Raw genomic sequence first — 12,304 nt, 5'->3', positions numbered from 1 at the left:
GCGGAGAAGTCAAGTCGGACAGTCTCCACCTGCAGCTCACCTGAACAATGTCGGATCTCGCGATGATTGTGCTGTTTACAGCTGATGAAATAGATGCAGTAGAAATCCCTCTGATACTCGATGAAATCGAGTATAATGAACGACGAAGGTCAAGTTGAATAATTATTTATTTTTTATTCAAATATTAGGTATCATTGTTGCAGTTTTAGCCCAGCATTTCCTTATTCACAGTGTTTAATATACAGTATGTGACCACACGTGTCAATTTATTTCCAGTTTGATCTGTAACATACGTGGTTTTGTGCATCATTCATAGACTGTAGACAGATCTAAAAATACAACAACAACAGAACTGCTATCCCTGTTAATAAATAGCCTTAATACTCCTAAATATCAAATAACATTAATAGACCTAAACTAAGTAATATGGTTTTCAAGACAGTTGAATCATATCATTAAAACGTGAATGATTAATTGCGTATATGTTTAGTTTATTCAAGATAGGATGAGTGAATATGATAGTGTGTATAACAATGATTTAGCTGAAATTATTTTACCTGATATGAAGTGCACTCAATTACACCTTAATCATTAATAGTGTGTGTATTGTAAATAGACGGTAAATAAAGTATATTATGTAAATAGATTATATTAGCATTTTGGTTTAAATCAAAACTGTCTCCTTTAAGATTTGTCTACTTACTCGCAATTTATATTTTTTAGGCGTGTTCCAAAAATAGAACGTTTTGTAGAGGATGACGTCCCTCTCTATAGTCCATCAGAATTCAGAGGTCATTTCAGACTCTCCAAAGGACAAGTAGAGGTGTGTAAGTGGAAGCCACACTACCATCCAAATGGTTTTAATGTTATTAATTTACTTGTTTTCTCTCTTACTATTTAGGATATGATAAACACCCTTGGCCCTGTGTATATGAATCCACAGCAAACAAAACTGCCACTGGCAAAGAGTGTCCTTGCCTGTCTATGGACACTGTCAAACCAGGAGTCATATAGGGGTGTAGCAGACCGATTCAATGTGACTAAATCCACTCTTGCAAAGCATCTCCATGAATTTTGCTCTCTAGTAAATGTGCACATGGCACACCACATTTCCTGGCCAGTAGGACAAACCCTGCATAAATCTGTGTTAGGATTTGAAGCAGCTGGATTTCCAAACACTGTCTGCGCAGTAGATGGATGCCACATTCGTATACAAAAACCACACTGTGATAACCCCCTGGCATACTATAACAGCAAACAATTCTATTCAGTCATTCTCACTGGATTCTGTGACAGTCAAAGGCGGTTTACCCATGTCTGTGTAGGTCACCCTGGTAGCTGGCATGATGCCAGAGCCTTTCGCCTCACAGAGGTTGCTCGACTCTTGGAAGAAGATCCCCTGTCCCTGGCCCCACAAGGAATGTATATGATTGGTGATTCAGCCTATCCTCTACTGCTTCAACTGATGAGGCCTTTCAGAGACAATGGGCACTTGACAGCTAGGCAAAGGAACTTTAACAGAAAACTGAACAGTGCCCGTGTAGTCATTGAGCATGCCTTTGGCATTCTGAAAACAAAATTTAGGAGACTTCAATGTCTGTACATGAGGAATGTCAAAAACATCAGCTCAGCAGTGTCAGCATGTTGCATTCTGTACAACATTTGCTTAGACCCTGGAGACCAAGGTGATGAAGTGCAGGATGAAGAGGATGATGACCCACATCCACCACACCGTGACAGTCTAGATGCAGTTAATTATAGATACATTGTTTGTTCTAATATCTAAGTGTTCAACACTATATTTGTTTTTTCCCCCAACCATTTTTCCCAGTATGAACTATTGTTTGGCAATAATAACAGAGTGATGTGAAGCACTGAAAACCCCTTAATTGCAGTGTATTACATGTGTGTATGAGATTGAGAGATTAATGCACAGTTAGTCACCAATAAACTTTATTTTGTTTGAGCATGGTTTTCAAACAGCTTGATAATAGTTTCTTGTTGTCTTGAAAGTTCCTTTAGTTGTTCATTAATTTGTCCAAGACACATTAACATTTTTTTTCAAATGCTCTTCTCCTCTTTTCCTTCAGCCTTCTCCACTTTTCCAGGTCTGGTCGCACCAGGGACTCCAACACAGCTGTCCTTCTTTCAGCATGGGCCTCATAGGTCTCATGAAAAGAAGGTTGGCTGGTTGACCGTCTCCTGGTTGCTGTAGTGTTTTCAGTGCTTGGAGAGGGACCAGGCTGCTCCTCGCTCACAGGACTGTTTGGCTTTGTATGGGATATGCAAGACTGCTCTTTTTCAGTGGATAAGGGCACCTGACAAGTGTTCTCTGGAAATAACGGTGTTGAGTAAAGTGTTCCTGGTGGTGCACTACCCACCCCTGATGTCCCAAACAGGTCATCCATTTGCTGAAAAAGAGAAGAAAATAGTTTTAGGTTCTTGCTGTTACCTGCTTTGATACATTATTATTATACATGTGTGTTTTAACAACTTCAGGAATTTCATAAGTGAAACATTGGTAAGAAAACAGTCTACACTTACTGTGTAATATTCCCAGGTGACTTTTGCCTCTCCAGTTGCCCTCCGCCGGTCTTTGGCCCTCTTGTATGTGGTGAGCAGGTTTCCCAGCTTTTTTCGTATTTTATCCGCAGACAATGTATAACCTTTGTTTCTGAATTCTTGTTGTACCTTTTGGTAAAATGCAGTTTTATTGCGGAAATATACTGATTGATAAGTCCTTGTAAGGTCCAGTAGTAGAAGTGTGGTCTTGTGTGCCATTTCTATGGAACAAACATGGTCATTATTATTTTGTTATCGTAACAAGATCATTATAATCAGATACTGTACCTTGTTGTGACCATTGGCTTGTCAACAGGGTAGATGGGGAGATAAACTGCTCTGGGCCTCCCACTGAAGTGCTGGGCTGGGAAACGGTTGCTGTGGGTTTTAGGGACTGAGGGGGCCTGGTTGCAGGAATGGATCCTTGGGCGAAGGTTGATTCTACAGTAGAGGCTAAAAATACGTCAACATGTCTACTTTAAACAAATGCTACACAGAAAAAACATTACAAAGCTTGGTTGTCTATTATATAAAATACAGAGTTTACCTGCAGAGCTTTTTGTATTCCCTGACGTTCTTATTTGACCCACTATACTGGCCAAATACATTTTATCTGAAAAAGTCCAAAAAACAAAAATGAATTGTTTTCAAAACCATTGCAATTACAGCATGCTTTTCTTGTTCACTCACCATTCTTCATTCTTTCTGCAACAGCTTTAGTCACACATAAGGTAAGCGTTCCTTGGCTGTCCTTTAAATTAATCATGATGTTGTCCAGGCATATACCATGAAAGAGTGGCCTTATATACCAAAAGCTGTAAAAGAGAAATAGTGCACACCTGTTCTTAATTTGATAATCAATCCTGCTGTCAATCAGTGTAGATGTTTTCATTGGTCACTGATGGCCTTTTTAGCTTTAGTGGGTGGTCTTACATATTTTATTTAGCAGTGACACTGTGTGTGCCATTTTGGGTAATTGTCTTACTTCTGGTGTAAATAAGACAGCAGTTTGTAAGAGAAACAGAGATGAGTGTTATTAAATTGACATTAAAAAACGTGTTACAAGTATTCACAAACCATACTGGCATGGAAGAGATGTATTGTGTAGCACTAAATGAATAATGGGATTAAATTGTGGATTATTCCAAAGTCTGTTCTTCACAAACAGAGGATAAATCACACATAACACCATCCGTTTTAGAACATTGTTTTTTATTGCAGACCAGCTTTTTGTTCTTTGTTCTTGGAAATAAATACAACATCATGCTCATTTACACAGCTTTAATTGTTTAGCGCATTTGACAACAGAAAAAAATTGAAGAAAAGAAAAGTAGATCTCAGTGTAATAGTTATGTAGTGCTTTTAAAGATAATTAATAAGAGCAGTTCAGCACGCTTTATAAAACACTTAGCACTTTGAGATTTCTTTGAAATGTAAAGTGCATTACAAATAAAATGGAATATTATTATTATTATTATTATTAAACCAGTAAAAAATATAGCAGTTGAGCTTTATTATGATATAAAATGCTGATTATGAACAAATAAATATTTTGAATACTGCATGAAAATGAACTGTCTTGCTACTGGATATGACAGTGTAAATACTGTGTTTTTTAAGGGGTTTTAGAGGAGATATATATTTTAAAATAAAAAGATTCACACGTGATGGGTGTCGGTGGATCTTCTAACCAATAGGGATTAAGCTCTGTCGTCATCAGGGCGGCTCTAGGCTCGCGCAGTTGGTGGGAAGCAACTGCAGCGCCTGGGTCAGACGGCTGCAGGCAGATTTCACTCGCGGGACTATAACGCCGGAAGTCATCGTCACGTGATGAAGGCGCAGACGCAAGTCGGACAAAAAAACTAACCGGCATTCACCGTACCGAGCCAGGCGGCGATCGGACTGCGCAGCGCCGGGTTAAGTCGAACAAGCCTATTAAGTGAGTGACATATTTATTATTAGTAGTAGTATTATTAGTATTATTATTATTTAATTAACATAATTGTTATAATTTACAGGGCTTTTATTTTGTGTACTACCAGGACTACATGAAATTGACATGTGATATCAGACATAACATGTGATATCATGTGGATTCCTTTTAATACCACTCCACAGCATAATGTCGTGATATTAAGGGGGGGACTTTTATTTTGAAATGTGTTCCTTCTCACGCTTGCTGCAATGTTCAGTGTATGCGCGCTTTAAGAAACAGCGTGGGGGCTAGTTTGACCAAGCGTTTTGAAGTGGGGGCTGGCTTGACCGCAGTCTGTTTCCGGCTGATTGAATGAGCGAAATATGATCAGAATTATGTTAATTAACACTGTAACATAGAAGCGAGAGTGAGAGTGAGAGTGATTTCTGGTATGAGCTACTCACAGGTAAATGTTAGTGATGGGCAGATGAAACCTCATTGGGTGTATGGCACATTTCCCAAACTGTATCGACACTGTGTTGAAACTGTGTTGCTGTATCACTTAATGGCGACATCTGCTGGACTAAGAAAGTCATTGCAAGCAACTGCGCGAGGAAATGCATCGGTCACGTGGTTTTCCTTAAAATGATACGCGGTCTGACACAGGGGTTCGCCTTGTTTGCTCGGTGCATGCGCTGAGGTTCCAGTGTCGTCAGACCCATCGCCTCCAAACGATACAGGAAGTGTATCGGTCACGTGGTTTTCCTTAACTTGATACGCGCACCGACACGGGGTTTCGCCTTGACAGCTCGGCGCATGTGTCGAGGTTTCAGGGTCATTAGACCCATCACTAGTAAATGTTCTCCTGTTTCTCTTTCATCTGCCTGGCGCTCATATTGTAATCCCATACATAATTCTGCAGTTTCTCGGTGTTGTCTGTCGTATTTTGCGGCTAGCGCGAGCGCTTTACACAAGAACTAACGCCACGGACCACGAGGTGCCGCACGCTGCCGCTGCTGTGCCGTATCCGACTCCCTGCTGAATCCGACTCCGCTTCACAAACAGAATCGGCACAACACCACCCGCTGTACAACTCCGCTGTACAACAGCGCTTATAAATATATTAAACATTAAAATGAGGGTTTTCTATCTAGTTTTATAAACACAAAATACAGTTCAAGTTAGTTCTGTTTTTTCCTTTTAATTTCCGTTTTTATTAGATTCAGTTAACACAAATGTTTTTTCACTTTCAATTTTCGCTATTTCGTTCGCTTTAGTGAACAATAATAATTGGTTACTTAGCAACATTGTGATTATCACACCAGAGCTTTATATAAAATAAAAATAGGAGCCTGATTTCGGGTCGGTCCTCAGGTCAGGTCGGGTTCGGGCAGAGAATCTAAGCTCTAAAATAGAAAGCAGCAGCACCACAAAAACCAGAGCAGCTAAAAAGAGCTTAACGTCCTTAATTCGGAACTTGGGCTGTCCACGGCAATCACTGAATTGATTAGAGCACGCAAATCGTCACAATTGTGCCTCACTTCACCACGCCAACCCACAGGCACAGCGGCCAGAAGCTCAAGTTCACCGGAAAGAAGAGGGGTTAACCAGGGCAAAGCGAAGTTAAAACAAAAAAAAGTTCATAGAGGCTAAAGTAACGTGCAGTAACGGGGTGTGGGAAATGGTAACGGTGTTATAGTTAAAGTCAGAGTAATTAGTTAGATTACTCGTTACTGAAAAAAAGTAACGGCGTTAGTAACGCCGTTAATTTTAACGCCGTTACTCCCAACACTGGAATCTGGTAACACTTTTATATAAATCTTAAAAAAACTGAATTACAGAATCTGAAACTATTTTGAATTGAGACAAATGCAGTGAACTAATGGCTGGATGTTTTGGTATGTAGAACAGTACAGCAGAATAACGAACACTGCCTAGCCAAAAAAATGATGGTAGAGTCTGACCACTGCACAAAGTCTTCTCCAGCACATCCCAAAGATTCTCAATGAGGTTAAGATCTGGACTCTGTGGTGAACTCTCTCAATCCATGTGTGAAAATGATGATCTCATGCTCCCTGAATCACTCTTTCACTATTCCAGCTCCATCAATCCTGATATTGTTATCTTGGAATATGCTCGTGTTCATCAGAGAAGATAAAATCCATTGATGGAATAATCTGATCTATATTCAGTATATTCAGGTAGAGTCAGCTGACCTCATTCTTTCAGCACATACTGTTACTGAACCTAAACCTGCAGAACAACTGCAGCATCAACCCCAGCAACTGCGTTGCTTCGTTGCTGCCTTTTTTTCTGGCCAGGCAGTGTATAATACATTTTGATCTGCTTGACAGAAGCAATTGATAATTTGGGAAACAGCAGATTATACACAATCATACAGAATCATTTGCTGTTTGTATAAAATAAATGAGAAATGGCTTCTGTGATAATGACTAGATGTGTACAGGTTAAACAAATGTTTTTGAGAAAAAACTGTAATATTATTACTTTAATCTCAAAGTTTTATTATTATCATTTTCTGCCTTAAATTGGCATTGTAATAGCTGCTCCACCTTGTAGGTAAAGTAAAATCAGAGACAGAAGATCTGAATCTGTTGCTGCACAGCTTGTGTTGGTCATTTTCTAGTCCTTCATCTGTTCAGCAGAATAAAATATAATACATTATGATCTACAGGACTGAAGCAAGTAATGGCTTGTTATTAATTTAAGTGAATTATAATGCGCGGATTAAAACAATTGTTTTGAGAAATTCAATTCTGTTCTGAGAAATACTATAAAAGCGACTGAGGAGAATTGTACATGAGAATGAATATTTGTGATGCAATTTCTGCTTCCCTACCTTATAAAACAGCGCCACCTGGTGGTGCCAAGCTGCACATTTGGTGTTGTGTTATTGATCATTCACATATGCTGTATATAGCTTATTATATAGCTCTGGAAAAAGAATTAAAGACCACTTCAGTTTCTGAATCAGTTTATCTGATTTTGCTATATATAGGTATATGCTTGAGTAAAATGACCTCAAATAATCCAAAGAAAACAAGTTCATATTCATAAAGTTTTAAGAGTTCAGAAATAATCAATATTTGGTGGAATAACCCTGGTTGGTTTTTAATCACAGTTTTTTTTTCATGCATCTTGGCATCATGTTCTCCTCCACCAGTCTTACACACTGCTTTTGAATAAATTTATGCTGCTTTACTCCTGGTGCAAAAATTCAAGCAGTTCAGTTTGGTGGTTTGATGGTTTGTGATCATCCATCTTCCTCTTGATTATATTCCAGAGATTTTCAATACGGTAAAATCTAATTATTAAGTGGTCTCTGTATGATGTAAGGTCGAGATGTAAATACACAAGGTGGCGTTGTAAATAAAAGACATGAATAAAAATAGTATTAATTTATGAAATACAATTTCATAATGCCGAAAAGGTACATAACTATTTTTACATTTTAAGCTCTTTCCATTTAAAGGTAAAAATGTTTTCTTTTTACTTTAAAGGTTCCACTTCATAGATTTTGCATTACTGTTTTTAAAAGTGAATTGCATTGTTTCTCAGAAATTAAAACTGGATTAACAATATACATGCAGCATGCCTTTTGTTAAATATTCCTTGTTATTCCTTGAGAGTTGCACCTTAACCAGATGATTTTAAAAGCCATTAAACAGCTTTAAGTTTTGATGAAGTATTTGAAGTTTTTGATCATACTTGGCAGAAACTTACATTCAAATCAATGCAATTAACAGTACAAACAACTCCTCTAACAAAAGCAGATTATGCTTGTTTTTACACCCTGATTTAAGTTTACCATGGAACAATTCGGTTTCTCTTCATTTTAATGTACGTCACGTAAATACACTCATAACACAATATACAGGTATATTTTGTCTGCTTTACTTCAGCATCCCTTTTATCTGCCGAACTTGTAGCCACACAGACACCAACACGAGCAGGGGCAGAATAGATGTTTTTGTTATGTCAAATGCTTTGGACAGTAATTTTTTTTAATACTTTTTAGGATCTACTGTACAGTAAAAAAAATAGATTTAAAATAAAGATTTCAAACTGTTATTAATTAAATGAAGAAAAAATGCTATGAAGTGAACAGAATAGCACACAGCATACAGTAATTATTAATCATATTATATGATTTATAAGTTTACCAAAGGTAGCCTGGGGTAATGTCTACACACTGATGGTGAATGTCAGACACAGGGGGGCATGCTAAGTATCCCCAAATAGATTGTACCAGGGACCAATAGAAAGAAGCAATGACAACAGACTCCATTATTATATATTAATTCAACTTAAAGATCTCAGTTTGAATGTGGCCATAAATGTTCCCCTAACTCAAAATACTTCAGTAATGTTTGAACATTCTGCAATTTTACATAAAACAGTCTAAATTATTTGAGTTCATACAACTTGTGTGAGCATGCTAACATCAGTCTTTGTAAGCTTGGGTAAGTTTTTTGTGATTGCTAAGACCCAAAAACTGGAACTTTTTTAAAATGACTAACTCAAATAGCCTTTCTAGCAATTCAAACTCAACACTGTGTGATTGTTCTTGGAATCACTGCCCTACAAACACCACACTCATCTACCGGTCACCCAAACCCAGCTGTACCAAGTGAAAAATAATCTTTACACATCATTAAAAACAGAGAGGAAAATGATGAGAAAAAGTAAAAGGGTGAGGAAGAGGGTACAAATTAGGAAAAGTACAAACAACTGCATAAACATGGATGAGATTTGAGTGACTTTTTTTTAGCTTTCAGGATGCTGGTAAGAGTCCAGTTTAAGCAGAGCTTCTATAATATACTGAAACAACTGCAGTATGAATATGATCAGTTATGTTGTGCTATCTTGTTACTGCTGCTGTGTTCCACTGTCCTATGCAGCACAGTACTGAGAGCTAGAGATGTAGCTGCAGTGGAACATGAGTTCCTAAACCATGAGCCAGCCTAAACAAGCTCAGGAGAAGGAACGTCATAAGACACCGTGCCACAGCCAGTGTCTCTGGTCAGCAGAGTGGCAAAATCACAGTCTGTCTGTGGTAGAACTTCTTTTGAGCTGTAACTGTTAGTCTGTATGACCATAGTGCTGTATCTCAGTTTTAGGGTGTTAGAAAGATAATTCTACATCTAGCAATTCTAGCAGTTTCTCACATCTTGCCATGAGATGCCATGTTGAATATACAGTGGCCTGTATGAGAAAATTAAACCCAAAACACCAAATTTATCAGCTCTGCTCCCCATTCATATCTGAGACCTTGTAACACTAACGGGTCACATGACACTGGCGAGGGAAAATATCTAATGGGCTCAGTTTAGCCATTTTTACATAGTGTACTCACTATGTAAATAGCAATGGATGCTGGGAGAGCAGCTGCTTCAGTGATGGACTCTTTTAGAGCAACGAGCTGTCTTGTCTTACTTTTAGCATATTGAGTTCTTTTTGTTCTAAAACAGTTCCACATTCATATATTAAAGGTATTTTAATTTTACATGTACATGGCTAGAGCTTTCAAAATTTCACATTTTACACAAAACAGTCAAAGTTCTTGATATCATTCATAGTCTAACCCTCCACTTCTACTTGCCATCAGTGTGCAGTCTTGCCCACTAGGTGATACAATGGAAAATCTTTAAGTTCTAATCTATTGAACATTTAGTTGTTCATAGCAGGAAAACTTAAAAACTCAAATTTATTAATTAGATTCTATACGTTGTTTTGTGCAGCTTGCTTTTTAGGTCACAAGTTTTCCAAAAAGTAGAAGCTCTGTTAAATAACAGTAACTTACTTTTAAAATAAATTCCAGTAGATGCACTGTGAAATAACAGCAACATTACTGTAATAGGTTATAGTACAATTATTTTTAAGATTTAAAATGGCACAGCGTTCAGAGATCCAGAAATAGTCTGCTACTATGTAGAGTATATATATATATATATATGAGCTTGGAGCTAAAGCTAGCATTATAGGATGTAAACAGTGTTTTTAATAAGCTTCTTCTGCACTTTTTAAGTTATTAATGCCTCGTTTTAAATATGGCTCTCCAGATTCCAGCAAGGAGGTGTGGAGCAACTTTGAGCTGGATAACGGTGGAAAAAGCGATTTATCTGAGCAAATTGTGCCCCGTGTCACTCAGTCTTAAGGGTGTTTGGATATATAAGTTTTACATTTTGAACTTAATTACTGAAATAAAGTAACTTTTCAATAATATTAAAACATTTTAGATGCACTAGTATAAGAGTGCAGTTTAATGTAAGGCTGAACTTTAGTTTTAGTTTAGTTTTATCAAACTACGCCCTGATGTTCCGCGGGGGTGGATGAACCAGAATGATGCGACCACTGGTGCCCTCCCCCCCGGGCACTCCTGGACCCTGAGCACAGACCCCGGGAGCAGAGGGAGCGGGCAGACTGACAGATCTTCTTCTGGGCTGTATCTGTCAGACCCGGCGCATCACTGTCCTCTCCCTGCGCGCGGGTGTCCTCCTGCAGGAGAGCTGGAGCCTGTCGGGCAGGGGTTCACTGAGAGCAGAGCTCGGTGTGGGGCTCGGTGATGTGCGGCGGCTGTGGGAGTGAGACAGTAAGACGGTGAGGTATTGAGGCAGTGAGGCATTGAGAGGGTGAGGGTATTGAGGCAGTGTGGAGGAGAGATGGGGGATCGGTTCGAGCTGCTGAAGAAGCGCAGCGCTCAGCGGCAGAACCCGCGCGAGGGGCGCGCGCGGCTCCGGGTGATCTTTCTGGACGACAGCGAGCGGGTCTTCGAGGTCGAGGTACAAAATCCAGCTGTTTAACATTCTCTCAACTTTTATAATCACACTTTACTAAACCACTGAACACAAACAGTGCCTTAATAATCAGTGTTTATTTACATTCAGTACTTTTATTCTGTTCTTTACTGCAAACAGTAGCACTCATCTTAAATCTGCTCTTAATATATAATACACCTCATTTCTGCCTGTGAGTATAAAATGCACGAAACAAAACAGTTTTGTTTAGTACAATTATTATACAATAGTTATCTGTCTTCTATGTGTAATGTGATTTTGTGAAATACTTCTGTATAATTGTTTTTAGATGAGAAAATACATTTAAACAACAGCAATTATCTCTCACCCCTGCTGACAGAAAGCTACAGTTTTTAAATATATATTTTCTTTCCTTTATTTAACAATAACAGTCCTTATACACAGCTTTAATTAATTTAACAATACTGATATACCAACTAGTGACATTGTATGCAGAATTTGTCAAAATATACTAACGGCTTACTGTTTAGCTTCTCTTTTGTGTGAGTTTTTTTAAAGAGTTAATTTATGATTGCTGTTTTTTTTGCTGTTTTTTTAAGCTTCAGCTCATCCCAAATCACCAGTTCATCAGGTTTAGATCAGGGGATTGTGGATTATTATGGCGATTATTAAACACTTTTTACACTGTTTACTATAATTCCATATGTGTTTCGTAATTGACGTCTTTAACATTAACTTACAATGTGGAAAATACAGTAAAGAAAGAAAATAAAGTAAAGAAACCAAAGAAAAAATAAAGAAAATCTTTGAATTAGAAGGTGTTTCCTACCTTTGACGGACAATATATTTTGTCCTTTAATTTTTTGTCACAATAGATTGTTTCCCTGATGCTTTGAGTTTTTTGGGGGATTTTTATTTAGTTAAAAAAACCTTCAGTTTAACATTTGTCAAATAAATTTATAGTTCTAAGAAATGTTTTGGGGAGGTTGGCTGGGTGTTTTTTGGTAGTTTATGTGATCACCATCTTGATGGACTAAGCTTTTGGGGG

General features: G+C 38.1%; 2 protein-coding genes across 2 annotated transcripts in view; one reads left to right on the top strand and one right to left on the bottom strand.

Annotated features, from left to right (window-relative positions):
- Positions 1-12,304, bottom strand: part of LOC125785743 (uncharacterized) — a 399,129-nt gene that overhangs the window by 172,286 nt on the left and 214,539 nt on the right. The window lies entirely within an intron of this gene.
- The window catches only part of LOC103043485 (FERM domain-containing protein 7), a 30,387-nt gene continuing 29,023 nt past the window's right edge, over positions 10,941-12,304 (top strand). The window contains exon 1 of the mRNA XM_022674744.2: positions 10,941-11,280. Within this exon, the coding sequence (XP_022530465.2) occupies positions 11,161-11,280 (120 nt within the window). The 5' untranslated portion in view covers positions 10,941-11,160. The remainder of the gene's footprint in view (positions 11,281-12,304) is intronic.

Source organism: Astyanax mexicanus, chromosome 21 (assembly GCF_023375975.1).
Source record: "Astyanax mexicanus isolate ESR-SI-001 chromosome 21, AstMex3_surface, whole genome shotgun sequence".
NCBI lineage: Eukaryota > Metazoa > Chordata > Actinopteri > Characiformes > Acestrorhamphidae > Astyanax > Astyanax mexicanus.
The sequence above is the reverse complement of the archived record's forward strand: the minus strand, read 5'-3'. Positions and strand labels throughout refer to the sequence as shown.